The sequence below is a fragment of the Dromiciops gliroides genome, chromosome 1, assembly GCF_019393635.1.
Source record: "Dromiciops gliroides isolate mDroGli1 chromosome 1, mDroGli1.pri, whole genome shotgun sequence".
In the NCBI taxonomy this organism is placed as follows: Eukaryota; Metazoa; Chordata; class Mammalia; order Microbiotheria; family Microbiotheriidae; genus Dromiciops; species Dromiciops gliroides.
Window position 1 is genome coordinate 439,003,380 of NC_057861.1, and position 14,715 is coordinate 439,018,094.

Genomic DNA, 14,715 nt, shown 5'->3' on the forward strand with positions numbered 1-14,715 from the left:
CAATTCTTCAAAGCAATTTCTACTAACATCATTAAAAAATTCATCCTTTCACAATTTTCTTCAAACTGCTTTAATTTGTGTTTTCTAAGCTTTTCACCTCCATGGCCCTTCATTTCCTCATTTGTGAAATTAGAAACTACAAAATGAGAAATAATTTAGTTCTCTTTTGATGGATGTTAGTGCATAAGTACCAAAGTGTATGTCCAATCAATCATCTGTGATAGGAGTATTTTCTATATCACATACAATAATGCAGATACTATCATAGTGCCTATGACTCATTAATTTCAACCTTTATTACCCAACAGATCTTTCACAAGAGTCACTAAATATCAGAAGAAAATTGTTTTGTAAAAAGTTTTGGCAACTTGTCCCTTTTTCTGCTAAGGAAGAGATAGTAGGTAAGCAGTTTCTGAAAGGTAATAGGATATAAGTTACCAATTAAAAGGCCTAGAGGTCAAGTTCTGACTGCTACCAATTGTATGGCAAAGTCACTGAAAAGTGCTTTGCAAAGTATGTAATACAGTACAATCAAGAGCAATGCATTTACGAATTTGAAGGGAAACAGTTAACTAGGGAGGGAAAATCTTGACAACAAATTCTTCTGATAAAGGTCTGATATTCAAGATATACAGGGAATGAACAGAAACAAATAAAACATGCCATTCCTCCAATAGATAGTGGTCAAAGAATCTGAAAAGAGAGTTCTTTAAGGGAAGAAATCCAAGCTATCAACAAGTAAATGGAAAAAAAAGTTATTAGTAATTATTTGCAAGTCACTAATAAGAGAAATGCAAATTAAAACCATTCAGACTCTACTACACACTCACTGGATTGGCAAAGATGACAAGAAAGGAAAATGACAAATGCTGGCTGGGCTGTGAGAAAACAGGCATTGTTGGTAGAGTCTTGAACTGATCCAGTAATTCCAGAAAGCTATCTGAACTATGGCCCAGGAATCACTAAACTACATTGACCCAGGAATACCACTGTAAGTCTTATGGCCGAAAGAGATCAAAAAGGAAAAGGATTCTCATGTAGAAAAACATTTACAGCCTGACTATGTCATCAGTTACTCATTAACTCCACCATCAGATATAAAATCCTTTGGCTTTTAAAGGTCCTTGTAACCTAGTTCCTTCTTACTTTCCTGGTCTTCTTATTCTTCTTACAACACATTCTACTTCTTACACCCCTCCTCCCCCCAGCAACACTGAACTTCTTACACCCTAGCAACAGTCTAGCAACACTGGCTTTATTATCATTCTTTTTTTTCTTTTTTTTTGGTGGGCAATGAGGGTTAAGTGACTTGCCCAGGGTCACACAGCTAGTAAGTGTTAAGTGTCTGAGGCTGGATTTGAACTCAGGTCCTCCTGAATCCAGGGTCAGTACTTTATCCACTGTGCCACCTAGCTGCCCCCTATCATTCTTTGCAAAGGACACATATCACCCAACTCTAAGCCTTTTCAATGGTTGTCCCCCATGCCTAGAATGTTCTCTTTTCTCACCTCCATCTCCTGGCTTCTTTCAAGCACCAGATCTAATCCACCTTCTGCTAAGAGGCCACTTGGGTACTTTTTCATCCCCTCTCCACAAAGCACCCAGGCTATTACTGTCTTCCTTCTAGGATTAACTCATTTATTTTCAGTTTATACATAATTTTCTGTATGTTGTCTCTCCCAATAGAAGGTAAATTCCTTGGGAGAAGGGACTATGTTTTAAAACTTTTTTTCTTTATATCTCCAGCTTCTAGCACAGAGACTAGGACAGAGTAATCACTTAATAAATGCTTTCTCATTAAATGACTCTGGGAAGGATAGATATATGAATGGAGACTTGAGACAGGGAAACCAATTAGGAGCTTTCTAAAATCGTACAGGCTAGAAATGATTAAGACCTGAACAAGGGTAGTGGCTATAAACATGAGATACGTTGTCAAGAAAAGAAACAAGATCTGGCAGCTATGAATAAACTATTGTATAAATATAACAAAAAACAGTGTGTCACACAATATATAAAATGACTACAACAATGTAAGTAAGTCAACAATGAAAGCTAACAAACCAGGTTAATAATGGTAACATAGTCAAATTCTCAAAGTTAAAGGACACAGCTTCCTGTTATAATAGCATAGATAAATAAATTATTTCGTCAGTAGCTTTATCTGGTATTTATTGGGAAGTTTGTTTCAGTTTACTCAAAATGAAAACTCAATGAGTTTACTCAAAATGACTTGCCTAGGGTCACACAGCTAGTAAGTGTTAAGTGTCTGAGGCCGGATTTGAACTCAGGTACTCCTGACTCCAGGGCTGGTGCTGTATCCACTGCACCATCTAGCTGCCCCCTGCACCATCTAGCTGCCCCAAAATGAGGGTTTTTTAGAAAGGAGAGAGAAAATACAATGAATTTAACAGGAGATTTAAGGGAATGTTGAGAACCAGCTGAGACTTATAAATGAGTTATTTTATGTAAAACAAATGACAGTCTGCCATTTTTTGTACTGGTCCTGAATTTGGGAGACCTTCCTCAGGTGCTACCTGCAAAGCCAGGATCCATAAGAGGCTTCCTTTCCTTATTTAGCAATAGAGAAAGAGATCTCTTTCTTGCTTCTTTCCTTTCCTACCTCTTTGGGCAGAAATCTCTAAGCAAAAACTGAGCTGATATTCTGATGTGCTTGGTGGTTTCCTGGTTAGGTAATTAGAACTAGCAAGGTATGGGAAATATTTTCTCTCTGATAAAGAAAACATACAAAAATGTTTGAAGCCCACAGAGCTGGAGACAGCCAGCTCATTTGATGTTCTTGGGGGTTTCTGATCCTAAAAAAAAATGTTCAAAATAAATTTTCAAACTGATATGTTTGGGGTGAGGTGGTAATTGTTCTGAAGTATTCTATTTATTTCTACTCTTACTATATACACTGAATCTGTGTTCCCCTCTTATGGAAAAGAATTAATGATTTCCCTGCTTCTGGTCCCTCCTTCTTTTTGATCCATCCACCAGACAGATGTCAACTTGAGAGTCATAGGTCATAGACCCTCTCTGGGTCTTAGGTTTCTCCTTTGTAAAGTAGGAAATGGACCAGATGACTTCTAAGGTCTACAATTCTACAATTGTAGATCTACAATTTTATTATATTCATTTTAAAGATTCTGTGACATGTCTTTATCCTTCATAGTTTAGTACTATAGATGCACTTCCAATAGCACACCAGTATATATAGGCAAAATTGTTGAATTTAGAGTTAAGTGAGAACTGGTTTTGATACTAATTGTGTAGCTATTGGCATTTTATTTAACCTCTATGAGCTTTAGTATCCTCATCTGAAAAATTAGTTAATGAATGCATTCTCCAAAGTACCCGTTTCAAAATTTTTCAAATCTCTACAAGGCCCCAAGTCCATCTCTACCCCTCCAAAACTGCTCACTCTCAAGACATGGTCTTGCCTTCTACTTTAGTAAAAATACCGAATCTCTCCCATGTTTTCACATAAAATTTCCCTCCCTCATCACTCTGAAATTTCATACTCTCCCATGACTTCAAAGATCACATGTATGCGTGCATATATGTATGTGCATGTGCACGTGCACACATGCATGCATGTATATAACTTTTCAGTGCCCCCTCCCCCCCAGCCTCTTTGCAGAGTCCTGGAACATTTATATTTGTGTCCCCAGTGCCGAACAAAGTACCTATTTGCACTGCTCAAAGTTCAGTTCTTGGCCCCTCCACCTCTCTTTTCACTTTTTCCCTTTCCCTACTCTCCATCTCTTAACTCCAGTCCTACTTTTCCTGCCACTTGATTGACAACTCCACCTGGATGTCTAGTACCTCAAACTCAGCACATTCAAAAATGAAAGCAGTAGGGTACCACCAACCTTCCAGGTTTACAATATCAACATCAACCAAATATTCACTGGGATATCAATTTAATCCTTTCTCCACAACAGTTCCCACATACATTCTCTTCTCTCTAATGTAGCCATTACCCTGGATCAGGTCCTCAACATATCTTGTCTGAACCAATAGCCTCCTTTTAAAAAATTTATTTTGAGGCATGTTTAATGTGATTGTACATATATAACCTATATCAGATTGTTTTCTGTCTTGGGGAGGGGGAAGAGAAGGGAGAAAAATTTGGAACTCAAAAAATCTAATAAAAACAAATGTTGAAAATTATCTTTACATGTAACTGGAAAGATAATAAAATGCTTTTACAATTAAAAAAATTTCATTTTGAGGCAATTCAGGTTAAGTGACTTGCACAGGGTCACAGTTATTAAGTGTCTGAGACTACATTTGAACTCAGGTCCTCTTATCCACTGCTCTATCCACTACTCCACCTACTTATCCATCAATAGCTTCTTCTTTTTTTGAGAGGCAGCTAGTAAGTGTTAAGTGTCTGAGCCCAGATTTGAACTCAGGAACTCCTGATTCCAGCGCCAGTGCTCTATCCACTGCGCCACCTAGCTGCCCCAATCAATAGCTTCTTAATTGATCATCTTGCCTCAAATATTTCTCTACTCCAATCCACTCTCCACACAGTTGCCTATCAGAACTAATGTGTTGATCATGTCACCCCTCCCCCTCAAAAAACTCTAATGACTCCCTATTACTTCTAGCATCAATTATAAATTCCCCTAGCATTTAAAGTAGTTCAGAACCTGAACCCTTCCAGTCTTTCTAGTTTTCTTGTACTTAATCTCCTTTATGAATTTTATAGTCTGGTCATACTAGACTAATTGCCTGAATGTTCTTTCTCCTTACCTCTTCCTCTCAGAATTCCTGACTTCCTTCCAGACTCAGTGAGGGCACCACGTTCTGCAGGTAGTCCTTCCAACTGCTAGTGCCTTTCCCTCTAAGGTTACTTTGTATTTATCTTAACTATACCTATAGCTATACAACTTATGGACATGTTGTCTTCCCTGACAGAATGTAAGATCCTTGAGGGCAGGGACTGTTTCTGTTTTAACTTTGTATCCTTAGCACTTATCACAGTACATGGCACACAGGGAGTGCTTAATAAATGCTTGCTGATTGACTGCTTCTACTCAAAACCAGTTCTATTTTCGGTTTTTCCTATTTTTATTCATCATGATACTATCTTACCACCCTGCTCACAACACTGCAGTCACCTTTGACTCTTTTTAATGATGACCAACTGGCTAAGGTTAGCTCAGCCTCAGCAATACCTTTCCCACTTGTTTGTTCTCCATTCTTTCAACTTTCCCTAAGGCAGTCATGACTACCAGCATGAACTATTTAAGAGAATGCTAGACTTAGAGCAGGGAAAATCAAAGGTTACGTCTTACCTCATGGCATAATCTTGAGCAACTCACCACCTCTCCAGGCTCAGTACCCTCATTTGTAAAATGGGTAAATCACTAGTGATAAGAAACTCACAGGGTTGTTGTGAGGCTCAAAAGAGAAAATTTATATAAAATATTTTATAAACCTGAAAACACTATTTAAATGTCAGCTATTATTTTATTACAGTATATTATGGTGTCACATCTTTTTTTCCTTTGCAATATGACTTACATACTGCTGACAGATTACTCCTCCTAAAGCATGGGTCTTAAGTCACATTAGTCACTTCTCTATACCCAACCACCAAAACAGCACCCATTTAAAATGGGCTCCCCATGCCCAATGAATGACATTCAAGTTCAAAATCCTTTATAATTTCACTCCAACTTATCTATTCACCATTACCTTCCCTTCAAATGTCATATAACCAAAAATCTACTCCAAGTTCCCTAACCACAGCATTGTCCACTTCCATATTTTTGCTTATTCTGTTTTTTCAGTCTAGAATATTGCTCCCTCCTTGACTATTCATCAGTCTGTTGCAACCAATACCTAGTTCATATGATATCTTCTCCATCAGGCCTTCCTTGACCACTACCCCCTAAACTCTTACAGCATTTTAAAACTTTTTATTGCATCATCATATTTTGGTATTAAAATCATATACATACACATGCATATATGTGTACATATTTTTGTGTGTATAAAATCTGGTCTCAGACACTTGACACTCACTAGCTGTGTGACCCTGGCCAAATCACTTAATCCTCATTGCCCTGAAGAAGGAAAAAAAAAGATACTGGAAAGGTTTGCCATTTCCTTCTCCAGCTTATTTTCCAGATGAGGAAACTGAGGCAAACAGGGTTAAGTGACTTGCTCAGGGTCACACAGCTAAAGTAAATATCTAAGGCCAAATTTGAACTCAAGTTTTCCTGACTTCAGGCCCAGCACACTATCCACTTCACCACTTAGCTGTCTCAATGAAGACTAAGCCATCATTAAGGAAGACTAATGACTAACCTGAAATTAACAAATAAATTTACAAATTAGTAAAATAATCCAACAAAGAAAAGTCTTGAGTGTGAGGAAATTAGCTTCTCAAAATGTAAACATCTCTGGCAAATCAAGATACCTGACCCAAAAGCTCAAAGAAACTAAAATCTTAAAAAAAGAAAAGAAAAGAAAAAAAAGAAACTAAAATCTCAGAGGCTTTTGTGAGTGACCCTTAATAGTCACTTCCCACTAGAGAAAACAGAAGTAATTAGAAATGACTATCTTGAATGTAAGCATAATTAAAATAATAGCTCCTAACCTTCATCTCTTGTGTTTCAAATGGGAATGATCAGTGTCTGCACCGCCATTCTCACAGAGTTGTGAAGACACAGCTTTATAAAACTGGGTTTTAAGCTATATACATATTTTTATTTCCTGATAGGTTGGAACTCTGCAACACACCTCAAAACACATTCTTGGTAACATCACTGGAAACCCGATATAGCCTGCAAATGTGTTAAAAGTAATCTATCATCAGGCACGACTTTCTTACTGCCGATTTTTCACTCCATTATCTTAAGCCCTTACAACTGATTAAACCTTCATGACATCAAAACCAAATGACAGCACAAAGTTCACTAGGACTTCCATCCATGCTGTTCAATTGGAACTGGTCTCCCATACCTCCTGAAACCAACCACCAATAAACAAATACAAGACACACCCAGAAACTCTCACCGAAACATTTACTTCATACACTTACTAGCAACAATTCACAATAGCTGGTCCTATTCCATTTAACGGGCAGCCTGGCCTAGAGCTAAAGGTTAAAAAAAAAACCAAACACAAAAAACCAACACTCCCTGGCAGCTTTATTACTAGTTTCTCTATAAAGCATGATGACTTTATTGCAGATGTGAGAATTTAAAGTTGGGGGGGAATAACAAAGGGTTTTGAGGCGCTAAACAGAAGGATGAAAGCAGTGCTCTAAAGAAGATGCTATAGTAAAAAAAAAAAATCCAGAGTTTAAAAAAAAAAAAAAGGAAAGGGCTACAAGGGAGAGAGATGGGGAAAGTTAGGCCTTAGAAGACTTCCTCTTCCCTTTTGCTCTGATTCTTCTCTCACAATGATAAATAATGTGGAAATGTGTTTAACATGATTGTAATGTATATCCTGTATCAGATTGCTTGCTGTCTTCAGGAAGGGGGAAGGGAGGGAGAGAGAAAAATTTAGAACTCAAAATCTTACAAAAATGAATGTTGAAAACTATCTTTACATGTAAATGAAAAAATAAAATAAAATACTATTTTTTTTTAAAAGGAGAAGACTTCCTCATTCATGCTGTACCACAAACTGGCAAAGTCTCCACCTAGGTTCCCATCTTCCTTTGGGGGGGGGGAGGGGAAAGTCTACAGAATCGAAGATTTCTGGAGCTAGAATATTACTTAAGTCCAACTCTCTCATCAAATAAAAAAGGGAATGAGACCCATAGTGGTAAAATTACTTCTTCAAGGTCCTACAAAGAGTTAATAGTAGGGCTGGACAAAACCTTGAATTTTTTGACTTTCAGACTTCCATTCTTTCTAATGGATCATGCCATCTTCCTCACTTCTGTCGTTTCTGACAGTCCCTTCCATCAGCACTCTCCCAACTCTTGGTATGCTCCAAGATGCCCAATTTTCTCATTTTGCTAAAGTTCTGCCTAGGTCTATCCCCTCTAGGAATATCTCGTCTTTCACACTTTCCTTCCCTCTTCATACCTCCACCAAAACTCACCTATCCCCTGAATGCCTAAAGATCTTAGGCTTAACCAGTTATGAGAAATCCAATTACATGACAACTACTTTTAGCTTGTTGATTTTGACACCAAAGGTAAAGTCCCAAGAAATACTGCCTAAAGGTGAAATTTCAGGCATCAAAGGATATGTGTGTGTATAAAAAAAAAATATATATATATATATATATAAAGGGGTTGGGGGGCAGGGAGAGAGCAACACTGTCAACACACATACAAGGTAGCCACCACGGGTAAGACACTAGCACTGCTGTCCTTCCCTATACCTAGAGGAAATAATGAAGCCCTACCTTCAAAACTCATCCTCCCCAACACCCCCTCTCCAAAACCACAACCAAATGCATGTAAGCACACTTTGTAGTCCTACTTTTTGCACTGCTGTGGTTTTGTGTGAAATAAATATATATAATTAAATGTTTTATAAGCTGGCAAACATTTTTGCAAATAAAAGGGGAAAGAGAAAAATGAAGTTTTCTAATCACTTTATAGATCTCATCATTTGCAAAAGGAAAATAGGACTGAATTTTCATATAATGAGGTAGTTGCCACAGATACAATTTTCTTTACAAATGATAAAAATAATTTTTTTGTAAGATAAATTGATCTCAATTTTGAGAACAAAGGGACAGCTAGGTGGCGCAGTGGATAGAGCACCGGCCCTAGAGTCAGGAGTACCTGAGTTCAAATCCGGCCTCAGACACATAACACTTACTAGCTGTGTGACCCTAGGCAAGTCACTTAACCCCAATTGCCTCACTAAAAAAAAAAAAAATTGAGAACAAAGGAAAACGAAGCCAAACTGAGTTAAATAGAACACAGAGTAAAAATGTGTTAATTTTCTTTTACACTTACCCATTCCTCTACATTAGGAGGTTGCTCTTCATAGACGTTTTCCTTGTCCCATAGAATGTTGGATTTGTCATATTTGTTCATCTTACTTCGGGTTCTTACAGCAAAGAATATTATTAAAGCAAAAGCTACAATAACCAGAAACCCCAGCACAATAGCAATGGCCTAAAAAGGGTTAAAAGAAAGTTAAACATTAACTGTTTGGGTGATGTAAAATAAGCTATTTATTTACTTTCCACAAAATAAAGAAATTCACCTTTATTGATGTTCTTAGAACAATGATAAAAGTCTATATTTCATACTTACTAAATAAATATGGTTTTTTATTAATTTGACTTATGTACAATAATTTACAGGGGACCTGCTTTAATGAATGCATAAGACTATGTATGTAAATAATCCCTTAGTCATTTGTAAATAATTAATAGTCTATATACTTCTAAATCTTATTTTCCAGAGTAAACATCCTTCCTTTATAATCTTGTTTATAGTATTTGCTTAGTAAAGTCATTCTTCATAGATGACACAAAGGATCAGCCAATCCATGAATGATCAAAAATTCAACAGGACAGTCTCATTTGGTCTTACTACCTAGGTGAAGGTCTATTATATGTAGATCCAAATTTACAAAGTGGAAAGAACAAATCTGACTCATTTTTCAATGTAAGAACTTTTTGTTTTTGGAAAGAGGGTGTCCAACTGGGATGATCTTTCTTCATGAGCATTTCCCCCTCTACACAGAGGAATACTGACTCTTCTCTCTTCTCACTTCTCAACAGACATGGAGGATATGGCTTAAGCCATATTAAGGGTGCTAGGTTCCCTGCTTGAAATTCAGCATTACAGAAAGATGGCTTCATACTGGGGAGAGCACCAGTTCACTCCACTGCCATGGCCCCACTGTGTCCACTAGACGTATTTTTCAGTGACTAGGGCAGCCAGATGGTGCAGTGGATAGAGTACCAGGCCTGGAGTCAGAAAGTCATTTTAACAAATTTAAATCTGGGGGCATCTAGGTGATGCAGTGGATAGAGCACTGGCCCTGGAGTCAGGAGGATCTGAGTTCAAATCCGGTCTCACTAGCTGTATGACCCTGGGCAAGTCACTTAACCCTAACTGCCTCACACACACACACACACACACACACACACACACACACACACACACACACACACACACACACGTTTAAATCTGGTCTCAGACACTTAACCTGGGCAAGTCACTTAACCTTTTTTGCCTCAGTTTCCTCATCCGGCAAGAACTGGAGAAGGAAAAAGGAAACCATTCCAGTATCTTTGCCAAGAAAACCCCAAACGGGGTCATGAAGAGTCAGACACAACTGAAAATTGACTGAATGAAGAGGATAGCTATAAGTCAGTCTATCTTTAACATGTTTGATATGTAATAAAGTCAAAGATTTAGAAAGGGAAGAGAGACTGAATAACTTGCCCAAGGTCATAGAGGTTGTTAAGCAGCAGAGAAACAGGGCTGCCCAGGGGAAAGAGAACTGGCCTTCAAGCCATGAAAACTGAGGTTCAAGTTTCACCTATGACACACACATACTTGGCCTTGGGCATGTTCTTTAAATTGTTATCACTCTAGGCAACTCTCTAAGACCTTAAGTTAAGGAAAGGGTGTGTTGATCAGTATTGGTTGAGTTTTCCTCATCTGAGAATTCATCTTACTAGTGAAATCATTTTACACCATGTATCTATCAAACAGGGGGATAGAGTCACCATAAGCAGAACTCAGGCATGAGAACCCCTAGGCAAAAGGAAGGGGTATTGAGACGCTTCTAGGTCATTGAATCATCCAGATGCTCTGCTGTCTCACAAGCAGCATAAATAAAACCCATATTTGCCCAAGCATTCTATTTTTGAAAACAATAGGTTGATACTGTACAAAGTTTTACGTTTTCATATTCTCCTCCCTGCACTTCTCCCCTCTGCGCAAAGCCCCGAATAAATAAAAGAGTGAATTATTTAGGTGAAAGGAAAGGTGGGAAATTTCTAAGTGGGGAAAAAAAAATAGAAACACTGCACATCGCTCCCAAAACAAGCATGTTAATTGTGTTTGCTAATAACGAATGACTCATGCAGCAGTTAAAAAAAAGACATATACTCATCTGTCCTCATACCTCCTGGGGATCCACCACACAGAAATGATAAAGATATTGATCCACATAGAGTCCAGTTGTTGTAGGTGCATAAAACTGATTGCAGAGAGCATAGATCTGAGCAGAGTACATTGACCCAGAAGCTTGTGCTGTTGGGTTGACTCCCATTATGTAGACAATGGTAGCAATGAAGACCATAATGCCTAGGATAGCACTTACAATGATCACCACTAAGAAGTACATTCTTGATCTGGATATTCCCGATCTGATAACACTGGTGACAAATATCACCAATGAGGCAATGAAACAAAATGCTGTCATGGCCAGTAAGAAGCCCTTTGCAGCTCTTGGATCCGTATAAGTTCCTCCATAGCCATAGCCATAGCCATAGCCATAGCCGCTACCAAAACTTCCAAAGCCACTACTTCCTCCATAAGGGTAGCTGCCTATACCACTTCCCAGAAAGGGGCTTCCATAGCCACTGTCCCAGGCAAGTGTGGAAGCCACGCAGGCAAAGATGCCAATGCACATCACAATAATGATCACTGATAAAATCCTAATCACTCCTGGAGGGGAAGTCCACTTGTAAAAACGAAGTATTTCATCTTCTGGATAGTAAGAGTAGGCCGGCTGAGAAAGCATTGGTCGAACATGCATCTCTCCATTATATAAGTCATTGCTTGGGGCATAATGAGATGGTTTGCTGCAATAAATTTTTAAAAAACATGTTTTCAGTTAGAAGATTCATGGCAAGAACCCCCAATTAAATCAAACAGAATAGAAAGGGACTAGAAGGAATACCTACATGAAAACCCAAATCCAAAACTATCATAAGCAGATTTTTACAGTGCTCTTCAAGAACACAAAACCTGCCTAGAATGGACATTTTACCTACTGCAAGCTCTTTCTAGGCAGTAGGCAAAATGTCCAAAGAATAAAAAATATTTCTTGTGTTCCAAAAGAAAAAAAAGGGTATCTATATCTGCATAACTCAGTTGATTAGCTTATGTTCCTATGGAGATCTACCCATTATCATAACTCAAATTTTTATAGTATTTTGTCTTTATAAATTATTCTGTGTAGTTAATTGTTATTTGGTCTTCCCAATGGCCATCTGTGAAGTAAGTCATGCATCCATATAACCCCAAAGAGATTACCTAAAAAGAAGAAAAAGAGATAGATTTTTTTTTTTTGCAGCTTTTTTTGTGGTGTCAAAGAACTGAAACTAAGGGGGTATCAATCAATTGAGGAATGACTAAGCAAATTATGGTATCTGAATGAAGTGAAATACTATTGTGCCATGAAGAAATGATTAAGAAAATGGTGTTAGACGAGCCTGGGAAGACTTGTAGGAAGTGATTCAGAATGAAATAAAAAGAATCAGTAGAACAATTTGTATAATAACAACATTGTGAAGTCAAATAACCTTGAAAGACTTAAGAACTGATAAATGCAATTACCAATCATGACTTCAGAAGACCCATGAGGAAACATACGATGTATCTCCCAAAAGAGAGGTGAGAGGTTTGGGGTATAGATTCATACAAAATTTTTGGATGAGGCCAATGAGAAAATCTGTTTTGCTTGACTATGCATATTTGTTACAAGGGGGTTGTTTTTCTTTTTCCAATGAGCAGGTAGGAGGAGGGGAAATGGATTTTCATTCATTAAAATTTTTTTTCAGGGCAGCTAGGTGGCACAGTGGATAAAGTACTGGCCCTGGATTCAGGAGGACCTAAGTTCAAATCAGGCCTCAGACACTTGACACTTACTGGCTGTGTGACCCTGGGCAAGTCACTTAACCCTCATTGCCCCCCCCATTATTTCAAACTTCCATATTAAAAATAAGGAAACTGTCTCCTCACCTACTAAGGTAATAGAGCTATTTAAATGGCAAAGCTAGGATTAAAACTCAAGTCTCAAGACAAGGCCAGGACCCATTACTGCCACTTCTCAAGTGTAATCTTCGCACAAACTAGTGAGTTTAAGTAGCCTGTCCAAAGTCTGTACTTCTAAATTCACAGCTATCCTTATCACAAACAAGTACCAATAATTAAATAAATAAAGAGCATCAGGAAGAAAATATGGCAGGAAAGTCACACATCACTGGGCCTCAGTTTTTTCATCTATAAAATGAGGGGATTGGTCTGGATAAACTAGATGCTTCTTCCAACCCTAAACACAAGATTCTGATCTTTTCATTAATAAACCCAAAGGAAAAACAAAACTAGCAGAAACAAGGAAATCTTTGAACATTCCATACGTGTTTAATGGTCAGCACAAATCACGAAATATATATGCTCTGAAATAATTTAGGGCATTATTGTCCTGTTATCCCTCAAGTTTACATTAATAAAATTGTGTAGTAATCCAATCCCACTCAGTGAATAATGACATAAATACTTAAAATCACAAATAATGAAATTAGGGAAATTCATATCAACCTTTAAATAGAAAAATTATTAAAGGTATGATTATTGCCGTATTCCTTGACAAACTATTGTTAACTACATAAACAAGTATGTATCCTCACTACCTGGGGAGGGCTAAATTATTAAGAAAGATGTCAGAAAAAAAGGAAAAAGAAAGATGTCAGAAGGATATTTACAATTCATCTGGTCTGTATGGAGGGGGACTTTCAAATGGTCTGGATGACATTGTTAATATCAAATGTCTAGGGAACTTCAAAATGAAGAATTCCTCTTAGCCTCCTTCAGGATAAGACAAACAACCTGTCAAGGAAAATAAATAAATAAACAAACAAATAAGTGATTGAGTAAACAAATAAACAACTTTTAAGAAATTGGATTAATGTCACTGTCTTACCTTATTGTTCATACTAGAAGCTTAGCTACATGTCCATCAGCTGAAACTAAGAGTCAAGTTACTAACTATTCTAGGTCTAAGTTTCTTGAAAATGTAATTTATCACTTCTGTTCTTCAACTATTAGAGATTCAAATGGCAAATTTTAAGTGAGTTGTTTTACTTCTTGACCTGTTAATGATTTCACATTAATAATGATAATAAAAGCTGTACACATTTAGATCATATTTTCCTTTTCTTTTCTTTTTCCAGGGCAATGAAGGTTAAGTGACTTATTTTGAAATCAAATAATTTTGTAAAAAAATGCATGCTTTAACTATGCATTTTTATCTATTGGAAGCTTTAAAAGTTTTACTGAATTTTCTTGTTCTTTTTTCTTCCATTTTCTTTCACTCGAAGCAGAATGTAAAACAAAGCTCACATTTGGCGGGGCAGGGCTATGGGGGTTAAGTGATTTGCCCGGGGTCACACAGCTAATAAGTGTCAAGTGTTTGAGGCTGGATTTGAACTCAGGTACTCTTGAATTCAGGGCCAGTGCTTTATCCACTGTGCCACCTAGCTGCCCCAAAGCTTAAATTTTCTGATACAGTGTAAGTTATTTCAGGGTAAGGGACTATGGTATTCTTTGTATCTGTAGTGCCTGGCCTATAGTCACTTAATGCTTGTTCATAGATTGACTGTCCCAACCTATGGCAAAATGAAGAATGTTGATACTTTATTTCTCTTACAAGGTTGTTGTGGGGAAAGTGCTTTAAAATATGGTTTAAATGGGGGGCAGCTAGATGGTGCAGTGGATAGAGTACCGGCCCTGGATTCAGGAAGGCCTGAGTT

General features: G+C 37.6%; 1 protein-coding gene across 4 annotated transcripts in view; it reads right to left on the minus strand.

Annotated features, from left to right (window-relative positions):
- The window catches only part of OCLN (occludin), a 59,902-nt gene that overhangs the window by 32,763 nt on the left and 12,424 nt on the right, over window positions 1–14,715 (minus strand). For all 4 annotated transcript variants that reach the window (XM_043975575.1, XM_043975576.1, XM_043975578.1 and 1 more), the window contains exons 2-4: window positions 13,669–13,792; window positions 11,082–11,763; window positions 8,948–9,109 (exon numbers count right to left, since the gene is read on the minus strand). In XM_043975575.1, coding sequence (XP_043831510.1) covers window positions 8,948–9,109; window positions 11,082–11,763; window positions 13,669–13,718 — 894 coding nt within the window. In that variant the 5' untranslated portion in view covers window positions 13,719–13,792. The remainder of the gene's footprint in view (window positions 1–8,947; window positions 9,110–11,081; window positions 11,764–13,668; window positions 13,793–14,715) is intronic.